This window comes from Artemia franciscana, chromosome 15, assembly GCF_032884065.1.
Source record: "Artemia franciscana chromosome 15, ASM3288406v1, whole genome shotgun sequence".
In the NCBI taxonomy this organism is placed as follows: domain Eukaryota; kingdom Metazoa; phylum Arthropoda; class Branchiopoda; order Anostraca; family Artemiidae; genus Artemia; species Artemia franciscana.
This window is the reverse complement of record NC_088877.1, coordinates 23381136-23404763: the sequence shown is the minus strand read 5'-3', so window position 1 is coordinate 23404763 and position 23628 is coordinate 23381136. Positions and strand designations below refer to the sequence as shown.

The window sequence follows — 23628 nt, the reverse complement described above, 5'->3', positions numbered from 1 at the left end:
TTAGGGGAGGGGGGGGGGGGTAATTCTGAAAAATTAGAAAAAAATGAGGTATTTTTAACTTACGAACAGATGATCGGATCTCAATGAAATTTGATATTTAGAAGGATATCGTGTCTCAGAGCTCTTAAATTTAAATCCCGACCGGATCTGGTGACATTGGGGGGGGGGGGGGGGTTGGGAGGGGGAAACCTAAAATCTTGAAAAACCCTTAGAGTGGAGGGATCGGGATGAAACTTGGTGGGAAAAATAAGCACAAGTCCTAGATACATAATTGACATAACCAGAACAGATCCGCTCTCTTTGGGGTAGTTGGGGGGGGGGGGGTTAATCCTGAAAATTTAGAAAAAATGAGGTACTTTTAACTTACGAACGGGTGATCGGATCTCAATGAAATTTTATATTTAGAAGGATATCATGTCTCAAAGCTCCTATTTTAAATCCCGACCAGATCTGGTGATATTGGGGGAAGTTTGGGGTGGGGGAACCTAAGATCATGGAAAACGCTTAGATTGGAGGGATCGGGATGAAATTTGGTGGGAAAAATAAGCAGAAGTCTTAGATACGTGATTTACATAATTGGAACGGATCCGCTCTATTGGGGGGGGGGGGGTTAATTCTGAAAATTAGAAAAATGAAGTATTTTTAACTTACGAAGGAGTGATCGGATCTTCATGAAACTTCATATTTAGAAGGACCTCGTAACTCAGATTTCTTATTTTAAATCTCAACTGGATCCAGCGTCATAGGTGGAGGGGGGACCAGCAATCTTAGAAAATACTTAAAGCGGAGGGATCAGGATGAAATTGGATGGGAAGAATAAAAACCTGTCTAAGATATGTGACTGACATAACCGGACCAGATCTGTTCTCTTTAGTGGAGTTGGGGGGGGGGGGTAATTTTGAAAATTGAGGTATTTGTAACTTACGAAAGGGTAACCAGATCTTAATGAAATTTGATATTTAGAAGGATCTTGTGCTTTAAACCTCTAATTTTAATTCCAACCAGATCCAGTGACATTGGGGGGAGTTGGAGGGGGAAACCGGAATTCTTGAAAAACATGAAAATTGGGGTATTTTTATCTTACGAATAGGTGATCGGATCTTAATGAAATTTGATATTTAGAAGGAATTCATGTCTCAGGGCTCTTAATTCAAATCCCGACCAGATCTTTTGACATTGGGGGAGTTGGAGGGGGAAATCTTGGAAAACACTTGGAGTGGAGGAATCGGGATGAAGCTTGGTGGATTGAATAAGCAAATGTCCTTGATACGTGATTGACGTAACCGTCCTGGATTCACTCTCTTTGGGGGAGTTGGGGGGAGGGGTTCAGTGATTTGGCGAGTTTGGTGCTTCTGGACGTGCTAGGAAGATGAAAATTGGTAGGCGTGTCAGGGAGCTGCACAAATTGACTTGATAAAATCGTTTTCCCAGATTCGACCATCTGGGGGACTAAAGGGAGAGGAAAAATTAGAAAAAATTAGGTATTTATAACTTACGAGTGGGTGATCGGATCTTAATGAATTTTGATATTTAGAAGCACATCGTGACTCTTATTTTAAATCCTGACCGGCATTAAGCCTCTGATTTTCCTTTTAAATCAATCTATTGATTCTTAGAATTTTGTTAGAGCTCATACCATATGAGCTCTTGGCTCTTAGCTCTTCTTGCCTCGTCACAAGTGCCATATGAGCTCTTAGCTCTTGTTTATCTCGAACTGGCGTTACAGCGCTGTTGAAGTGCTTTGTGTATTCTTTCCGGGAATTTTCTGTGGAATGGTGCAAATAATCAAAGAATGAGCCCTCATTAAGTGCATTAATCATGACAATCAAATACAAAAAAGCCACATTACACACGGCAAATTCATTTTGCTTGGTGGCCATCTATCTTCATTGAACTCAAAGCCCACCTACTCAAAACCCAAATGGCATTACCTGCTCGACGCGAAAGTTTAGACATAGATAAATTAGCAATTCTCTTCAGTAATAGCCAGAAAACAATTATTCTATTCCGTTTTTTGTCATTAATCATGCTTAGTGTTTTGTTTTTCCCAGGTTGTTCAATCATACTTAGTTTTTTTTTTTTCCTGTGTTGTAAGAAATAGTGTAATTTAGCTGAGGCTTTTGCAAATACTACTAATGCTGTTTTAAATAAATGAATCTTTAATTGTGGGGTCAGATCCTTGCTAATAATATGGACATAAGGGCTTTGAAACAGACTCGTCAAAGCGAGCCATCCTTTTTTTTATGTCTTTTGAGCGGTTATTGTCGCTGGTGATCAGACAACCAGGACAGGGGAATTTGTCAGCCCACTGAATACTCTCTCAACCAAGTTTCAGGACTTGCTTAATTGCATCATGCGGCTTCCACGAACAGGGTATAGCATTTCTTTTGGATGCATTTATAACCATTACAAACGAGCTAGTCGCTTTGAGGGCGTTGGTAGCTAAGGCTTGTCGATCATTAGGCATTTCAGCCATTTCGTCAATATCGCTGGCGTGAGCTAGCTTGTCTTTTGTCTGTGAGCTAGCTAGTTGTGTCTACCAGGGAGAGGACTGCAGAGACGAAGGTGTTTCTAAAAGAATAGCAACTAACAGAATACAATTATTCTTGATAAGGATCTTGATAAGAACACAAGGAACTGCGTAAAAGCTAACAAATTTTTTGAAAGATTGGACGGTGACAGTCAAAACTGTTTCCAGCCGAAGTGCGTTCTAAACCTGCCATACACAGAATAAAGAATTTTGGCATAATCTTTTGTGTTGACATCGTGGAGGAATTTTGTGTTGGTATTGAAGGGTACCACTGTGTCGGGTCTTTGACAGTCTAAACTGTCACTGACAGCAGTTTCAAAGAATCCCGCCACTATGTGAGTCACGTTCTTAAGTGCGTTAAAGACACATATAGGGTGAAAGATCTGCGAAAGACACATATAGAGATTTCCTAAGGGAAATCTTCAATTCCATGCACAAATTATTTCTCTTATTTTTTATATGATGATTTCATTTCGGTTCAGCTCCCAAAAAGCTTTCATAGAATGCAGTTACAAATTCAGAGCAAAGTTTTTCGCTCTATGTGCCTGAGTATCGTTTACCAGACGTATAGGGAGCTGATACTGTGAGATTAGAATCAGTTTACACTAGGGGAGATTAGCCCCTGAGGTTTAATATTCTAAAGCAGTGAGAGTCCAGAAGTTCTGGTATCAGAGATACGGAGCGGTATTGTTCTCCACGTTTAACCTTTGCTCGATCTGTTAACCCCTGTCCTTCTCTGACAAGGGTGGCAAGTGTGTACCCTTAAATTCACCTTATGGACGTCTAGCAGAGTATTATGCTTTTCAACATAGAGATTAAGTGAGTTAAGAAAAAACTTGAGTCCAACCTACCGCATTTTGTAAGAGTGAATACTTAAGTTGGAGTGGTGTTATCGATGTTCTTGACGATTCAGAATGCGCCTATTAGGCCAATTGCGTCGCATCAGAACGGAAGACTAGGCAACTGTAGTTTCTGCATTATCAATTGATATGGCAGATGTATTGGGTAAGGTTTGAGTTGCAGTCTCTCGACTCATGCTCTCTCTCTCCTTCAGGGGGAAACCCTTCTGATAAGCTATACTCAAGCATTGGACGTAGATTAGACTCGTAAAATAACATCAGTGAATGAAGCTTGGAAGTAAGAAAATGTGTGCTTTAGACGTAATATTTGCTAATTTGCCTGTTGGGCGACGTTTAGTACATATTGCGCATGAAAAACAAAGCAAAAAGCTGAAAAATTCGGTTACAAGTTGTTAGACCTTTCCGGCGAAAAACTTTCAGTAAGATGGTTTTTTGTGCTTGTAAAACAGTAAAACAAATATCTAAATTTAAATGGCGATCATGAAGGATACATCGGAAGCTGCAGCTTAAAATTTAGAGGATCAATTTAAGCACCTAAATATATTTGTAAGTGTTTTCATTTGGTGGTTACTTTTCTAGCAGCTGTTGTACAGTCAATTTGTTGCATAAAAAAGAAAAGAAAAAGAAGTCTCGATTCTTTGTAGCGTTACACTGGTTGCAAATGGCCCTGGATCGAAATAGAAGGTAAACGTAGAATTGTTTTAACCATTAATGGCACATACGGCAAGAAGTGGTAAGGGACTAATCTGCATGATTTTTATGGAAAGTGTGAACCTCAGACTTGACGAATATGACATCAAATTTTGAGGGATTTTGAATAGCTTTCGCATGGGTCAAAAAGTATAGTTTTTCTTGTCCTTGAGCCAGAGCCTATAGTGTGGGAGTTGAAGTGAAGTTCTACAGGACTATCCGAAGTTGTTCGACCAAGCTTTAGTCTCTTCGAACGATAATTTTTCTTTACAGTTTCATGCAGGCGAACTAGCAGGCATCAGTTTCAAACTGAATTTAAACAAAAATCTAAAATACTATGTGCAACGACTCTTTGGCACCACTACCTAAATATTTTCTTAGAAAACTAAGTTAAAATATTTGACATCTCTGAAGCAACCTAATTCAACGGGTTTAAAAGTGGTCTATCTTGCCTCTATTTTACAAGGCCTTTTATTTGTCGGTTACACCCTGTATACATTGAGTAATTTTCAGCGATCCATAAAATGGGATTAATCCAGTCACCAAGAAGGCATGATCAAATCATTATTTATTGACATTGAATATACAGGAAAGGTTTTGATTACTGGTAATATTTGTCACTTAAAAAGAGATATATCCTTTAGTTCCTTAAATATTTAATGAACATTAGTGCTTAATTTCAAATTGTCCATGTGATGTGATTATAATGGGGAATTTCAAAGTAAGTTTAATTGAAATGACATTCTCAGCAATCTATTTGAGTCTTCTCTCGCTTTTGACGATGTAGTTATTTTACTGACAATATGTACCCTGAGACGTAGCACCAAGAATATTTCACGGTTAATCAAACATATCTTCTCGACACAAAGTTTTGCTAAAAATTCTGTTCTAACAAGGGACATATTCAATCGAGCTTCCGCTTATTCTAGTTTCAACATTCTAGTTTTAATATCCTAGTTTCAAGTAGGTTAAGACCAGGAACAATAAAGTACCCGAATTTGAGCTTTTCTTAAAATTATTAAAACTGAGTTCACTCGCATGAGGGAGCAATTAGCAATAACATCCAAGAGCTTCTTTGTGCCGGATTTTGTTCTCGTTCCTCTTGTTTTAATCCTTTTATGAGAAAGCAACTAGCGGTGATGTGTGTGCTGTGATTCCTATCAATCGTAAATTGGCAAAATGAGCACTACTTTAACTCCATGTATGGCACCCGACCTCAGAGGCTTGAAACTTTATAGAAACAGTCAAAATTCCTTTTGCCAAAATCTTTGAATAACTCTAAAAAATTCGAAGCACATTAAATTTTTTTGTTAAATCCTGCAGTTAGCAAATTATGTGCTTCGGCTTTCTTTAAAGATTCCTGTCATTCCATTGGCAGCTTGTTTGCTAGTAGTAAAGGGGTTGGGATGCTCCAAATTTTCAGAGACACTCAACGAGCACTTGCAAATATTGGTAGGTGCATTGATTTTAAAAATATGAAGGGAGATTTCCCCGGCGCATTCAGATTTCCAAATCTTATTTTGTGTCACTTTGCCTTAAGTCACTACTTTAAAAACTAGTACCTGAATATGATACTTCTAGAACTGTTAAGGGTTTAAAGAGGCTCTTGATCATGATTTTATTTTCACTAGGTCAGTTAAGTTTATTATCATTCTATCTTACTGGACTAAGCGCAAGAATGTGGTTTAATCCGTCGCCATTCGTAAAGCTTTTGTTTCCCTAAGCCTTAAAATCGTCTGACGAAGTTATCACATATTCTTGAGGGAGTGCTTTTCTTAATTTAATATTGATATGACTGGTAGATTGGCGCTTTCTTATCCGTCTTTTCATTTTCCTTCAGGGGTCAATTACTAGTGTCCAACAAGGCTCGTTTAAGGGTTGCTGCGGCTTCTCATGTAAGTTATTGACCTTATTTTTGCAGTTGCATAGGGAAAACCTCCTATTAAATTATTAACTATGCCATCATATATCCTAACAAGTCACTAATAATCATTCGCCTTCTTCGGCTGATCTTGTTACATTTGTTGATGGTAGCACTCTACTTTCAACTCATGCCAGCTCTAAGTTACCTATTAAGGCCCATACGTTCACAAGTACTCTTTCTTCATCTCACGTAATTTCAAGATTCTTCTTTAAATTTTAGTTACATCTCAAGATTTTAGGTTATATTTTACAATTTAATCCCAGTTAATAAAGCAGTACATGATTCCAGAATTCAAGATTTTTATTTAACCAACAAAACAGATAAACACAAGTATTCAAACGGTCAAGAGTGAGCTACGCTCAAAAGCAATGTCACCTATTATAAGAAAAAAATCTGATTGACCCACCAAAGACAAAAAAAATGATATCCATTAAAAAATAAAAAAAACATGGCTTACAGTTTTTTTTGTTTTTTTTTATCTACGATCTTTGTTATTGGAGGGCTACTTCTCCTGTGTTATTATTGAGATATCTTCCATGAGAGAAGATATCTTGATAAGTGGTTTTGAAGATTAAGCCGCTTCTTGAGCACGGACTAAATTGCCAGTCGAGTAATACCTAAAGGATCCCCCCCCGGTCTTGCACCAAGCGCAGTGGTCTGAAGGGACTTGGGAGTAGAGATGCCCAAGAGAGATTTATAACGAGAGATTTTCTCCTTCTAGGGACGACTCGGTAGGTTAAGGACATAACCATTAGGACACATATGCTTTTGTTGCGATATATTAAGGACGCATAAGCCATAATTTCATTAAATAGTTTTACTTATAGGAGTGGAATGTAGGCGTTATAAACTTGCACCCCATCATATTGCCATTCATTGCTGGTGGCAACCTTAAATATGTACCTTTTCCTAGTTTTGGCTTAAATAAAAGGAATTTCACCTATCTTTTCAGAAATAAAGAGGTTGAGGAACTACACCACATATTGCTTTGTAGTGTAGATCCTAAATCAGGAACTTTTTACTAGCTAACAAGAGACGGTGCACGTCTTCTACAAGCTTTATAATAATTTTTATTTTACCTGTTGTAGCATTTTCAGAAGGCACAATTTTACTTTCCTTCCCTGTTCTTCATTTTCAAATGCATCATCAAGTATCTCTACTATCCCATGTCTGATAATAACATCATTGGGTTCTTCAGTGAAAAGTGCCAATAGTTGTTGTTGCGCGCTGGGTATGCTAGCAACAAATGCTAGAATAGATGCTGCTTCCACAGCATGGTCAGGCATATATTCACTACCATAAGAAACAAATCTAAAAGGAGAATAAATGGGGTAAGTACATGTGGGGTAAAGTACAAAATACCCGCGCCTTGGAAGAATCCTGGCAGACAAAAAATGTTTTTTTTTTTTGTTGTCAATATTTTTTACTAAATATAATTGCCAGATTCTTTTAGGCTACAAGGAGGAGATTGCTAGTCTCCTATCGACTTGCATTGTGACCTTATTTTTCATGATCTTATTTATAGCTTGTTCCTGACAAAAAAATTATGTCAATACTTCATATTAAATTTGGTCATCAACATTCTATTTGGCTAGTCAAGGATAGCTTTTAGATGATCTGACATATAATCTAAACAATGTTCACTGGTGTGTGATTGGAATTATAGTGATGTTAATTTCAATTTATTGAAAAAATGACAACACTATTTTATCAATTTTTGAAACGATGTAGTAGTGAAAACACTATCAATCCGAAAAATTGACGGTAAATTTTGCTGTGTCAAGCTGAACTGTCAGCAATAATGTATAAGAAACGACGAAGTGAGTAAAAATACTACTTTTACATATTAGAATAATGCTACTAACTGAACATTGCCTTATTCCCACGATTTCCATGATTTGTGTCATGTTGCAATAAGGACAACTCCATGGTATACACAAAGGGGGGGATGTTCAGAAACTTCAACTTTAAACTAAGCCATTAACTAAGTCTGCTTATGAATATTGTCTTATCTTATTTATAATTTTGGAAAGTTTCTTAAATTGATCAGTAACAATGATCAGCTCTACAGTGATCAGAGTAGCTCTTACAATGATCAGTAGAGCTGTATCAATGAAGAATACGTCAAAGCTCAGATGACGTTCCTGATATCCGACTTGGAAATTGTGTCGTGAGACAAGCGCCTAGTTTAGTTTACCTCGGGCTCAAATCGGTTTTGACGTAAAATCTACAAGATCACTGCTAGTGGAACATTTGAGCAGCAAGATCCGCAAATCTTATGGTCTATTCATATCTGCCAAGACAAATTATAAAAGACATATCAGAGCAAGGCTTTTCAATGCGCTGGTGCAGCTTCACGTTATTGGTCTTTCCCCGTTTTGGGCTCTGTTAACCGATCGGAATTAGCGTACAATCCGGTCATGTTTTATCGTTTTTGTAAGTTCTTGTTTGGCCTACAACCCTGGACTAGAAACTCTTGGATTAGTGAAAGATATGGCATTGTTGATTCATATTCGGCCGTCCAAAACCGGATTTCTCGCTATGTCCGATCTCTCTGCAAGAATAATTCCCGGTATGGGGCGATGGTTCCATAATCTTCTGCTTCTTATAAGTTATCTTTCTAGTTTAGTTATATTTTCTCTTGTTATTTATGTATTATGTAGGATATCTGTTTAGTTTTTTGGTCGTTTTGTTAATTTCTTTTGCTTTTTCTTTTCTCCATAGTGTTATCTCTGCGGGTTAAAAATAAATGATGATCATGATGAATGCGAAACATGAGCGGCGGTCTATACTGTGTTTGTAAATATTTCTAGTTATCAATGCATCTTTACTTCGTCTGTTCTACAGATCTGTTAGTCTATTTTATTATAGTGTTTTTATGGCACTTGGTATTAACCAAGTGACATATAGCAATCGCAAATTCTGTTGGTCTGTCGGTCCCGGTTTTGCTACTTTAGGCACTTCCAGGTAAGCTAGGACGATGAAATTTGGCAGGCGTATCAGGAACCAGACCAGATTAAATTAGAGATTCGTTTTCCCGATTTGACAATCTGGGGGGGGGCCGTTAATTTGGAAAAAATAGAAAAATTGAAGTATTTTTAACTTACGAACGGTTGATCAGATCTTAATGGAGTTTTATGTTTGGAAGGATATCTTGTCTCAGAGCTGTTATTTTAAAACCCGACCGGATCTGGTGACAGTGGGGGGAGGGGGAAACCTGGAAAACACTTAGAGTGGAGGGATCGGGATGAAACTTAGTGGGAAAAATAAGCACAAGTCCTAGATACACGATTGACATAACCGGAACGTTCTCTTTAGGGTAGTTAGGGGGGGGGTTAATTCTGAAAAATAAAAAAAAATGCAGTATTTTTCACTTACGAACGGATGATCGGATCTCAATGAAATTTGATATTTAGAAGGATATCGTTTCTCAGAGCTCTTACTTTAAATCCCGACGGGATCTGGTGATATTGGGGGGGGGGAAGTTGAGAGGGGGAAAAATAAAACTTGGAAAACACTTAGAGTGGAGGGATCGGGATGAAACTTGGTGGGAAAAATAAGCACAAGTCTTAGATACATGATTGACATAACCGGAACGGATCCGCTCTCTTTGGGGTAGTTGGGGGGGGGGTTAATTCTGAAAAATTAGAAAAAATGAGGTATTTTTAACTTACGAACGGGTGATCGGATCTCAATGAAACTTGATATTTAGAAGGATATTGTGTCTCAGAGCCGTTATTTTAAATCCCGACCGGATCTGGTGACATTGGGGGGGGGGGGGGAGTTGGGAGGGAGAAACCTATAACTTGGAAAACACTTAGAGTGGAGGGATCGGGATGAAACTAGGTGGGAAAAATAAGCACAAGTCCTAGATACATGATTGACATAACCGAAACGGATCCGCTCTCTTTGGGGTAGTTGGGGGAGAGGTTAATTCTAAAAAATTAGAAAAAATGAGGTATTTTTAACTTACGAACGGGTGATCGGATCTCAATGAAATTTGATATTTAGAAGGATATCGTGTCTCAAAGCTCTTACTTTAAATCCCGGCCGGATCTGGTGACATTGGGGGGAGTCTGGGGTGGGGGAGCCTAAAATCATAGAAAACGTTTAGATTGGAGGGACCGGGATGAAAATTGGTGGGAAAAACAAGCAGAAGTCTTAGATACGTGATTTACATAATTGGAACAGATCCGCTCTATTGGGGCGCGGGGGGGTTAATTCTAAAAAATTAGAAAAAATGACGTATTTTTAACTTACGAAGGAGTGATCGGATCTTCATGAAACTCCATATTTAGAAGGATCTCGTAACTCAGATCTCTTATTTTAAATCTCAACCGGATCCAGCGGAATTGGTGGGGGGAAGTTGGGGGGTACTAGAAATCTTAGAAAATACTTAAAGCGGTGAGACCAGGATGAACCTGGACGGGAAGAATAAAAATCTGTCTAAGATACATGACTGACATAACCGGACCAGATCTGCTCTCTTTGGTTGAGTTGGGGGGGGGGGGTAATTTTGAAAATTGAGGTATTTGTAACTTACGAAAGGGTTACCAGATCTTAATGAAATTTGATATTTAGAAGGATCTTGTGCTTTAAAGCTCTAATCTTAAATTCCGACCAGATCCTGTGACATTGGGGGGAGTTGGAGGGGGAAACCGGAATTCTTGGAAAACGTGAAAATTGGGGTATTTTTATCTTACGAATAGGTGATCGGATTTTAATGAAATTTGATATTTAGAAGGGATTCATGTCTCAGAGCTCTTATTTCAAATCCCGACCAGATCTTTGACATTGGGGGGAGTTGGAGGGGGAAATCTTGGAAAACACTTGGAGTGCAGGAATCGGAATGAAGCTTGGTGGATAGAATAAGCAAATGTCCTTGATACGTGATTGACGGAATTCTGGACGTGCTAGGACGATGAAAATCGATAGGCGTGTCAGGGACCTGCACAAATTGACTTGATAAAGTCGTTTTCCAAGATTCGACCATCTGGGGGGCTAAGGGGAGAGGAAAAATTAGAAAAAATTAGGTATTTATAACTTACGAATGAGTGATCGGATCTTAATGAATTTTGATACTTAGAAGGACATCGTGACTCAGAGCTCTTATTTTAAATCCTGACCGGCATTAAGCCTCTTATTTTCCTTTTAAATCAATCTATTTATTCATAGAATTTTGTTAGAGCTCATACCATATGGTCTCTTGGCTCTTGCCTCTTCTTGCCTCGTCACAAGTGTCATATGAGCTCTTAGCTCTTGTTCTTTGTTGTATTAGCTTTGTTGTGCTTGCTATTGTTGAGTTACGTATACTTTTGTTTTGCTTTGTTTATTAATTTTTTCTCTGTACTCCACTGTTTATACTTTTGTATGTTTGTGGGTAATAAATATTATTATTATTGATTGACTATTTAGCTATCCTTCTAATTTTTGTATTACATGATTTGTAGAGCCCTGTTTTGAAGGTCAAAGTAAAGGTTCTTAGCTTACATGTCAAACCATGAAATTTTGAGAAGAAAAATAAATGAATCTGTTTCCATAGTTAAGTTTGCAGCTACTGAGCCAAAGTAACTACTATTACACTGAACTTGTGATTGCCAAGTTGCTGGCAAACCATGCTTCTCTGACTCGTTCTGTCAAAAGGTTCCACTTTGGCCTTCTCCCTGTATTTTCCCAAGGATTTTAAATCATTTTCATAACAGCATCCCATCCGAACATAAGGCATTCAATCTCTTTTTGCCATCTTGCAGACAATCTAGAAGAAATATTAACGGTCTGTGGTCTCTATCCAGCTTATAAACATGCCAAAGTCACTTTTCAGAATACGTATGCCGCTTAGACTAACTTCTTAATCAAGTTTGCGGATCGTGTACCATACAGTAAGCACCCTAGGATCTTACAGTCTATAGAAGTCTGAAAACAAGAAGATTCAGCGACGTCATTAACAAATGTTTGAACTATCAGTTATGGCTAAATGGGTGTATTTACTATAGAAAACGACTCTATTCTCAAGCATACGTTATTAACGATTTATAAACTAACACAACTTTTTTCGCCCAAGAAAGAAGCGTCATTTTTCTGTTTCACTCGTTGCTTCAAAAGGTAAAGGCATTTTTTTTCCATGTTCAAGAAAATCCGTATTTCATATACTTAAGAAACATTTTTTTTTTACTTCGAAGCTATCTTCATTTCAGCTTTTTGGCAGTGATACGAATAAAATGAAGAATGCAAACTCTAGGGACTGTATTTAAAGCCTGTATTCCCCAAAACAATGTCTCTAGTTTTCCCCTATAGTCAAGGCACAAACAGAGATTTGCTCTATGTTGGGCTCAGGCAGATTTCCACTTCGGCAAGTTGTTAACAATCGTATCTGCCAACACCCTCTTAGAAAATTTGCTTTTTGTTAGTGTTTTTCTAGCGGTTCTAACTGAAGAATGGCCTTTCCATGTAGGAACAGATTAATAGTCCATTAACTCCCTGATATCCAAAAAATTGACAAAAAAAACAAAAAAACTGTCCTTTAGGCTTCGTATGGCTGTATGCTAAAAATTGATGATTTACATACTTGGCTATTTTGAGCATGTGATCCGGTCTGTTTGTTCTCTGGTTGACACCAAGTAAAAGAGTACCAAGCGATGTTACACGCAATGATGACCCTTCACTCCTCACCATTTCCAAGAAAATTTCCTGCATTTGGATGCACCGATTGAAGATGTTTAAACAAGACAATGCAGTTCTTTCGCAAGCCTTACGCTCAGGAAAATCAACATATTCATCAAAGTGCCGAACGCTCTCCTCAATTAGATAGAGAATCTGAAATTACAAAATTAATAGAAAAGAAGAACTATGTTATACATTTTGTTAAATACTTCCAAAGAGCTTTATAAACACAGTGGGAAAATCGGTAACTTTATCATTACACTAGCAATATTTGTTTAGATGAGCTAAATGAAGTCTTAATCCAGAATCACTGCAAATCCAGAAACAAATTTCCGATATTACGCAAAAAACTCATCAAATTTCTTTTTTCTTGGCGACTGAAAAAAAAGAAGGACTTTTTTAAACCTATTTTACACTGCCAGTTGGGATAGCATATTGAAAAACAGAAACAATAAATTAAAATTAAAACTAAAAATGAAAGAGAGAGAAAGAGAAAGAGAAAGAGAAAGAGAAAGAGAGAGAGAAAGAGAGAGAGAAAGAGAGAGAGAGAAAGAGAGAGAGAGAGAGAGAGAGAGAGAGAGAGAGAGAGAGAGAGAGAGAGAGAGAGAGAGAGAGAGAGAGAGAGAGAGAGAGAGAGAGAGAGAGAGAGAGAGGGGTATTGTCTTAACAACTCACAAACTCACCATTTTTAAAAGAGGAGAATCTTGTAACATTGCAACAAGGACAGAGTACCCGGGCTGTTGAGGAGCATCACGTTCACGATGTTGAATATCCCCTACAGCAGGCTCATATCTCATTAGGAGCTTATGAAGAAACTTGACTGCGAGCTCACAAATTTGCCACTGAAATTATTTTTTTTGTAAAATAAAGGAAGAAAGTCAAACAAACATTAAAATAGCATTAGAAATAGAAACAAACAAACATTCACGGTAAATTCTCCTAACTTGGACAAAATCAGTATTATTCATATTAAGAAACGATTATCTTGAAGATGGAAAAGTGTATAATAATCTCCCTTTAACATCCTTTTATATTTATGAAATAATATTATGACGGATTGGCCAAAGAGAATGGAAAATATTTGAGAGGCATATCTTCCGCGTTTTAACAGTGGAATAAATGGACTAAAAACTGCTAGTGAGGCAGACAGCGTAGCGCCTGGCAATAAGAAAAAAGAAAATATTTTTTTTAAAGAAACTTGGACAATTGGTATAATGAATCTGCAATATTATAGGATTAAAGCTAAAATTTATCTGCATGAAAGAAATATGTGAGAATTTTACATACATACTGTTCCTAAGGTGGCATTTTATAGTTTCGGTTACTATTTTTATGGGCTGCATTTTACTAACCGCTAATTACCATGAAAAGATTCAAAAGAAAATAAAAAACTAAATGAAGGGATTGTCCAAAAACCCTTCAACAAGCAACAGAAGGTAAGAAGATAAGGCTAATTGAAAGTAAAAGAATCAAATTACGAATATGCTCTTTCTACAAAAATGTAAATAGTAAAAATAGCATCATGTGCAATGTAGGCGTTGTTACAGGTTCGGAACTTAAGTTTAAAAAAGGAATTACGAATTTAAAAACAACTTAAGTCGGGTATAGTGATACTCTGACTCAGACGAAAGTAAAACAATTCAAAATAGGGTTGATTCATTGTCAATAAAAAGGTATCATCCCTATTTTGAACTGTTTTACTTTCGTCATGGAAAGGCAGTGTAGTCTTCGAAGTTATCTACTCTGACTCAGAACACTAATCTCCTGAACTAAGTCCTGACTCAGAGCAAAAATGAGCTACATGCAAGATATAGGGCTTTAAGTTTCAACTTGTTTTGTGAAAAGGTTTCACTGTTCATTCAGATCCCTTTAGCCCAGAAACTTACGGCTCGAAGTTTCAATCTGTTCGGGGAAAAAATATCCTGACCCATTTTTAGTTCTCTTTTTTCGGGGAAACCAATGTAATACCAGATTCTTTTTTTTTTCTTCCAAAAGGGGTCTTTTAATTCAAGCATGTAAGGATATAAGTGTCAAACCACGCCAGAAGGAAAAGCTTGCTGATCCTTTTTGGCCTATTTATGTCCTATTTTTTGAGGACCTATGGACTCAAACCTAGATAGTTTTTCTCTTGGCATTAAGGATTTCTGACTCTGAACTTCAAAGTGGCCGAAGATAAATAGCAGTGTGGTCTATTAACAGCCTACTTAACACCTTTCCTTTTCCAACAAAATGTGTTCCTCTTGGACCAGAAAACGATTTCTGAAAGTTTCAAGCAAACCACACTCCCAAGATCCAACACACATCCTTTTATACTATAAAACTTATCTGTAAACAATTGGCAATTTGCATGATTTACAGCACTGGACATATTTATGTTGTGGAGATATTTAATGGACCTTTTGACTATTATGAACAAAATCGCTATGCTACAGCTTTGATACGACATCATGGGGTTACGCGGAGCTAGGTTGCAAAAAAGATATGGAATAGGACTGGCTACCCTACAAACACTTTTGATTTTTAAAAAAGGCACTAAAACTTTCAGTTTTCAATTGAAACATCCCCATCCAAAGTTTTTCAGTAAAAGAACTTAAATTCACCCCAATTTGTTGCAGCAACATCTACATTTTCATCTTACTTAGCTAAAGCAGCACCTACATTTTCATCCAACTTATTTGCACTGCCATCTACATTTGTCAATATGGGGTGATCTTGGCTACTGTGAAAGCCACCAGAGGACCATGTGGGCTTTGCTCCCAAAACTAGGCGTAAATTGCAAAAATTTAGAGGAGGACAAGGAAATAAATGCTTCAACATCGCAGTTATTTTAAAAGGCAGACCTAGTCAAAACGCATTAATGAGCTTCTCTCTGGAAAGCCCATCCCCGAAAACTTCCCTCTAACGATGTATTTCCCCTGAATAAAATCCTTTCCAAAATATGTCTGTATATTTCCCAATAACAAATACCATATGTAAAAAATCGGCAGATTCTTGAAGCCCTTTTTTCGGTGGTTGTGGGGGGTCAAGTTGTCCTCAAAGGCATAGTTATTGGACCTTTTAATTATTCTGAACAAAATGGCCATCTCAAAGTTTTATCTCGGCGACTTTGGGGAAAAGGGCATGGGAGGGGGCTAGTTCCCCCCATTGTTTTTGGTCACTTAAAAAGGGCACCAGAAGTTTTAATTTTCCATTAAAATTAACCCTTCTCCAATCTGCTAGGACTATAGTTTGATACGAACAACCCTGGAAAAAAAAACAACACATCCGTTATCTTTCTTCTAGAAAACAACTCACATTTTTACAGAGAGGAGCTTGGAACCTCTATAGTAGTGTTCTCTGGTACGTTGAATATGACGTTACGATTTTCAGTAAAATTCCTTGACTTTTAGGGGATGTTTCCTCCCTTTTTCAAAAATCAGGCACACTTCCTTAGGCAAGTAGCTTTTGAAGGGTATCATTAAACTTAATGAACCTTATATATTTGGAATCCGCATAAAAAGCAAATTTTGTTAATTCATCTTCTGTTATCAAAATTCAGTTTTTTAGGATTCGGTTACTATTGGGCCAAATCGCTCCAAACTTTACAGTTTATTATCATAAACTTTTTGAAAAATCGCTTTTGCCATAAAGATAGGAAATAACTAAAAACTAATCTGCGTATCGACTATTTCAGAAAGGATACCCCCTCCCCCCACCCAAAAAAGAAGCAAAACAAATTAAACGTGTAGTACCTTATCAGACGACTTCTTATAGGCTCGTGAGTGACTTTTCATCAGAACACTTTCAACAACGAACTTAACATATGGATCTATTCCAGGCGTTCTATTTGGTGCTCCAAGATGCAGAGGCACATCCACTTCAACCAGTGCATTCAGCAATTCCAAGAACCCCCTTGATACTGGATATTCTTCACTTCGTGATTCGACCTCTTCAAGATCGGTGTGAATACCTCTTTGAGGAAATTTGGAAGTGGAAGGTGCTGTAGGGATTACTTGGGCCATTTCCACATAATACCACAGGGTTGACGCAATGTCACGTGACTTCGCAAACGCAGACAAGGCCTTTAATAAGTCAGCTTTAAGCAATAATGGTACACTACACGTGACAAGTCCAAGAAAGGTAACCAATGGTGTCCACACGGGATTCTCTGCCAGGGATACTCGAGCTAGACGGAGAAAAAAAGGAGAATACAAACCACAAGGCATTAAATTCTAAAGAGGAAGATGAACGATAAGGCCACATCATCCAAGGAAATGACTACTCTAAGCTTTAATTTCATATACTAGTTCTTCTTTGACTGTCCAAAGTTTGACAAGCTCATAAATTTACAAAAAAAAGTTTTACGTGATTTATTATCATAGGAAAATGGATAACAACTGACAAACGCTACTTTCTAAGGGCTGGTTTTGAGGTATGACCCAAAATCGGCTGATTTAGTCTTTGCGACACGCTTCGGAGGCCAACTGTAAGTGGAGTGGATAACAAGCCCCCTCCCTCCCAAAGCACATAAATATCCAAGATATACCACATAAAATCTTCATAACATGTCAGTCTACAAGTTAGAAACAAAACAGTTAAGTTCAACAATAAAGTAAAAGACCAATAAAGGCGCTATGAAGAATAAGTTTATTTCTCTTACCAGCCGCCAAACTAACTTCAGGTGAAAAAATTTTAAATTAAAGATACACCAAAGGTTTTTTTTTAAGTAAAAATAGCTATACATAAATATAAGTAAGCATAACAGCGTCGCAAAACTTAAAACATAATCTCTACAGAAGCTCATAAAACGCTTCCCACTTCCTAATGATGGTGGTCTTTGCAGTCATTGGCAAAATATTTCTGGCTATATCCACTTATACTATGTTTACGTCACAGGACCTTAGGTCAAGTTCAAAGACGATTGCATACAGGGAATAACACTTTGAAAATGTGTTGTTTTTTTAGCAGAAATTTCATTCCAATTTTATCACTGTCAACCTCTCGAAACTTTAAAATGATATTTTTGTTCTTTATTATTTGTTATTCCGCAAAAGATTTTTGTACTGAAAGAAAAATTACGACACGTTTCTTCAAGATGTTCTTCAAAAATACTGTTTCTGCTTAAAACCAGTGTTTTAGTTTACTTCCTGAGATCCATAAAAAATAAAATAACTACAAGCTTTTTCCGCCTATAAATCTTAGGTTTTATTTTCAAAAGAATGAATTTAGGCATAATAGGATAAAGTAAGAACCTGAGGGAAACTTCGACTTGAGATTCAAATTGAACATAGTCAGAAGAGGGCACAGAAACCACCATTCAGTAAATTGCCATTTTTATTTGTAATTCCTTGGAACTACCCTTTTTAAGAATTAGTTTGGAATTATAGCACTTCTCTTAAAATTACAAGTTCACAGGTGGCGTCATTTTTAGTGAATTTCTAAGCAAATTACTTCTTTCAAAGCTTAAAAGATAGAATCAAAGCGACGGGGGTGCTGAAGGGGCCACGAGCCCACTTTTAATTCAAGATTTAATTCAAGGTCGTTGGGTAACTTGGCTTCAAATAAGATGCAGGATGGATACTTTTGTGCAAGAAATTCGGCGGTGGGAGGGGCGCAAGGCATCGTGCTCCTCCCATGAGATAGATGCAGAAAATCCCTGCCTGATTTCATTTCAACGAAGGCACAACATGCCTACCTTTCTGCTAAGATGTTAGCAAGGAGAACGCAGGGGGGGGGGTGGTAAAGAGGGTTTTGGAGGGAAAAAGTGCCTAGGCGAGCATTACAATTATAAAGACTGGAGATCGTTGCATAATTCCAGTTCAAAATAATGTGCAAAATGCTTAATTCCCTTCCAAAAGGTATGGGACATGAGAGGAGGAGTAGTCTGCCCACTTTGCTTCTCGAATTACATAGATGGGAAATCCTTGTGTGAACCCAGCTATCTTTCGACTTTAATTCTATCCCACTTAAACTGATTGTCCTTTTTGAACAAAAACAATCGATCAAAGTATTCTGAAAACGACTAGCTGTCCGGACATCATAGATCTAGGGAGAGTTAGAAATCTTATATAACTCGAATTACCCAGTTATGGCATGAAGATCTATTTTATACAAAATTATTAATAAAACACCTTAATCTAGCACCGTGATTCCCAGCGCGGTGCGCTGGCCCCACCGGTGGGGCTCAGCAATATTTTGGTGGGTCGTGGGCAGGACACGCACCCTTCGAGTGGCTATACTTTAGAGCCTTAGTTTTGAAAAAAAAAAAAAATCACGCGATGCCACATTCAAATGCATTTAATGGACAGAAAAGATCGATGATATTGTTGAAACGACATTATATTGTACCAAAGGAGTTGTAGCCTATTCAGACCATATTTTTCATTAGTTAAACTGAATAATCACACAAAACATAAAGATAACAGATATTGCTAAAGATAATTTAATAAATCCTAGACCGAAAATATATTAACACTAATAATCAATACAAACTTAAAACGAAAGTAAATTACGACAAACAAGAGTAGGGCTACCACCCCAAAAAATTCTAAAGGCCAGAAGGCGATTTGCCCTTTACTGAAAATGACCTGCATTCGAGCAGTGTAATTTTTGCCTTTTGTATTATAAAAAACTATTCAAAATAGATCAGCTGGTTGCCTTATAATTTCCCTGGACCTAAAAAGGGCACAAACTTTCAATTTCCAATATAAAAACCTCCTCCAAAGTTTCTACAACTTTCGTTTCCATACAAGATGATCAGAAAAAACTTGTTGGCCCTTTCCTTGACTTTTGTCTGTCCCCGCTTTGGAGGGAACTAATTTGTTTCCCATTATTCCTTTTGCATCGGGGCCCTTGGGCCTCAGAACTTAAAGATATAAGTATCCAGCAGATTAGGAAAACAGTTTCTGACACTTTTTCGGCGTTATCTTTTATCGGTGGAGAGGGAGTGTGCTCGGCAACAACTTTATTTTTTGTAGATTAGGTTCCTCTTGGCTCAATCACTTGCAGTTGTAAGTTTCACACTAATCAATTCTTGGTCTATTTCCAAGCCCACCCCAAAAACAAAATGTTTGGGGCCTTTGGACCCAGACAACGATACCTGAAAGTTTCGAGCCAATCTCATATCCAATAGCCCCCCCCCCCACACCTTTTCCATGATAAACCCTAGTTACAAACAACTGACAATTTACATTATTTATGGCCCTTGCAGCCAGGGTTGTGGGGGTCATGTTGTCCCTATAGGCCTATTTCCTGAATATTTCGACAATTTTGTACAACATGCCTACAAAACTGTGATCAGATATCTTGGGATCAGGAGAGGGATGTTAGCAAAAATAAGCACAGGAGGGGGGCTGGCCACCCACTCCAATCACTTTTAACTCTTAAAAAGGGCACTTGAATATTCTGTTTCCAATCAAATCAGCCTCTTTCGAAAATTCTACGACCACTACTTCCATATGAAGTGACCAGGGAAAAAAAACTAAAAAAAAAAAAAAATACATTAAAGACAAATGAATCTTTATTTAGGCTTCGCTAAGGAACAGCCTCTGATTGAATTTCAGTAAACCATAATTTTACAAATATTTTTCAGCTTTAAGGTACTTACCAACATCATCATGAGATGCAACAATTCTTGTAAGTCTTAAAATTTCCTGAAATCCGACCATTTCCTGTGCGGTTATTCCCCCTATGGCGGTTCCACGTTGTCTATAAACTGTGTCCTGAACAGGAAAAGTCTCTTGCCTAAGGTTAGCCAAATACCTAGCCAAAGTAGAGAAAAAATGATCCCATGACACAGTGCTCGCCTGCCCAACACCATTTTGCTTTAAAAGATTAAAAACGTAGTGAGCTGCTCGTGGACTATTGGCAAGACTTCCGAGCATACGCGTGTATGGAATGTAAAGGGATGGGGGTAGCAAATCTCCTGCAAGACGAACAAACTTGTTGAGGGCCATTTGTCTTGCGTTGTTCCTTTGAGGACCATGGTAGTCGGATGAATACCAGAATTCTAAGCAGAGATTGAGGTCCAAAGGGTCTTCATTATACACTGAGGCAATGGCTTCAAGAAGATTCTCGAAGTGTTGAGGAAGATGGGCCGGTGGAACTAAACCTTCCTATAAAGACAAAATAATTGACATATCAACAGGCAATGGTTTAAACTGTATACTCCACTACCAACAACTAGTTTGCATAAATATACGCCACAGGGGTGTTTTTCTATTTTTATTTTATGAAAAATCAATGTAGATCCACAATACGGATAGGTATGTGGCATGAGTAGTGTCTAGGATAGATGGAATAAAATGACAACCTGAAACATGCTGCTTTATTAATGAAATTACAAACTGTTTGTCAAAATTCTTTTTATAAACGGATTTGATAATTAGTGCAATAAAGGGCACACATAAAGGAATTGTTCATTAGGGTTACTGATATCTGAGAAACAGTTGTTCTATGACAGTTCTTCCTTAAATCTAGGGGAACCGTTAACCTTATGCAGCATTCTTTATAGACCTTATATAAAAATTCTTCGAACAAACAAGTTTTGAGAAAACTCTAGAAATAAATAGTTACTCATTAAAAGAAAGGCAAATTGAGGGGGGATAATTGATAATTGACTAAGTAGACACCGGATACAGAAATCATAATCATAACAAAAAAAGCGAAACAACTCAAAAAGAGAAAGATAAAGATTGATTATTTGACTGAAAGATATGAAAAAGATTGGTCCTGATGTCAAAATAATAAAATAAAACAAAAAAATTTTTAATATTCTCCATTTCCGATTGTTTTACTTTCAAAAAACGCGTGAAACATATGCAGATCATAAGATCATGCCTGACCAAGCACATTGGGTAGGGAAACCGCCCTAATCAATCTTTTGAGTGACGCCTCTGATCACTGGTTAGACAACTTTCTTTATTAATTAAATATTAGGGATGAAATCTTAGGGATAACTTCCCATAATGGACATATTTTAAGGCTGGGTTCGGAGTTTTTATTTCACGCTATTTTGCTAATTTTTTGTTCTGCTTTTGCTTAAAAAAGGGGGTAGTGGTGACAATCCCCTGGAAATATGAAGAGCAGACCATGGCACAAGATGTGATCTCTGAGGACCACTGTAAAGTACAAGAGAAAAGTTCTTTTGCCAGTACCAGTTCTGAAGATATGTTGTCGATTACCGCCGCTGATCTAAGCGAGTGGTAGCTGCTCTCCCCTCTCTTTTGAGGAACGAGTGTTGCCTGCCCAAGCAACTACCAAGGAAGGCTCTTCTACGAATGAAAGAGAAAAGAGATAGGCAATCATACACCACTCGAACGGGCACTAATAGACCAGCGGGAATTTGTGCCATTGGTCAATTAGTATTATTATTTTTTGGGGTGTGTGGAGGAAATGACCCTTTATGATCTGACCCTCAGCTGTGTTAGCTAACACAAAATAATAACAATTATCTTTTCTTTTAGTTTTATTCTGTTTGTTGTAGCTATTCCTGACTTAACTCTCTTTCAAGTCTGTTTTCTCTTGAGTAGATGGCTTTACTTTCAGTTTTGTTGTATCTTAATTATCCTAGCGGGTAAAGAACTCCATCTAGAAAACTCGGGTAAAATCATCCTTTTCTCACAGGCACTTTTCACTACTATGCAGAGACTACTACAGGGGGATGTTCACTTTACAAGAATACAAAAAAGAAAGGAACACTTTTTTTGTTTTAAACTGTAAAATTTGTTTTTTTCTTTTTTCAGGTGTATTAAAAAAAGGATGCGTATTTCAAAAACTAAAGTCCAAACCATCCTGCAAAGGAAAAAAATAATAGTAAAAGAAGGGATAAAAAAAAGTTTACCTGCTCGTAAACAATAAGAGTTCTGGCTGTTTCTTCTGCTTTGTTTCTCAGTTCTTTGATTTTTAGGGGCATCAATACGATTAGATCCGTCAGCAAGTAATGTAGCCTTTTGATATAAAATTCCTAAAAAGAAAAGTTTCATTTAGCAAGTTTGAAAGCAAATGATCTTCAGCGTGAAATGTATTTTATAGTTTACATACTAAATATACTGTCTTAGCTATAATGGTCGGAACAGGATTCTAAGTATAGGCTTTTTTATGATTTCAATCAAAAAGCATCATCAGAAAAAAACATGACTTCTCAGGTCTTGCTTTCTTTTTCTTTGTGCTAAATTACCGATAATAACTTCATTCCGATCAAACAAAATCGATACGTTTGAAACGTTTTCGCTTTTTCTTACTTTCAAAAAATTATCAAAACTTTAAGCAATAAATATCAGTAGCCTATATGTCAATTAAACTGACAATTAATGGTCATTTGTGTTTTGCTTTTGTTTTTTTCAGTAAAGCGCCTTACTCATGTTAATTTCTTACCGTCAGCCCTATCATATTAATTTCAACCCTATCATGTTAACAGGGTTATCAGTCCTACTCATGATAATTTCTGCTCATTTTGAGTTTGACTCGGCTATTTCTTGTTATTTCTGTTCGTTTTGAGTTTCATTGCGGAGGGGACAACCCATTTCATGTACGGAGTAATTTCTGTTCGTTTTAAGCTTTAATGTCGCTCCTTACTTTCAGTTAAAAAAAAATAGTTTTTTTTATGTAATTTCTGAACGTTTTTGAATTAATGTATGTTTGATTTTGGCTCTCCACGCATAAATTATTAAAATGAAATTTGCATATTAATTCCTTTTTTGGCTAAATGGCTTTCTCTTAGTTTTGATCAGACGATTTTGAGAAATAAGGGATGGGGAAGGAGGCCTAGTTGCCATGCAATTTTTCGGTTACATAAAAAGGCAACTATAAATTTTAATTTTTAACGAATTTTTTTATTAGTAAAAAATATACGTAACTTAAGAATTAACTTATGTAACAAACTTTTATATTCTTTAATCTTTATTATGTATATGAGGGGGTTTGTACCCTCGTTAATGCCTCGTTCTTTACACTAAATCGTAAGTTTTGTCCCAATTCTTTAAGAA

The 23628-nt window shown here is 37.1% G+C and overlaps 1 protein-coding gene across 6 annotated transcripts in view; it reads right to left on the bottom strand.

The window, feature by feature from the left end:
• Positions 1 to 23628, bottom strand: part of LOC136036202 (nuclear pore complex protein Nup205-like) — a 378694-nt gene that overhangs the window by 54012 nt on the left and 301054 nt on the right. For all 6 annotated transcript variants that reach the window (XR_010619661.1, XR_010619662.1, XM_065718287.1 and 3 more), the window contains exons 9-14: positions 22485 to 22607; positions 20250 to 20757; positions 16396 to 16829; positions 13348 to 13506; positions 12570 to 12817; positions 7084 to 7315 (exon numbers count right to left, since the gene is read on the bottom strand). Coding sequence is in view for 4 of the 6 variants with exons in the window: in XM_065718287.1 (XP_065574359.1) it covers positions 7084 to 7315; positions 12570 to 12817; positions 13348 to 13506; positions 16396 to 16829; positions 20250 to 20757; positions 22485 to 22607 (1704 nt within the window). In the remaining 2 variants the exon portion in view is untranslated. The remainder of the gene's footprint in view (positions 1 to 7083; positions 7316 to 12569; positions 12818 to 13347; positions 13507 to 16395; positions 16830 to 20249; positions 20758 to 22484; positions 22608 to 23628) is intronic.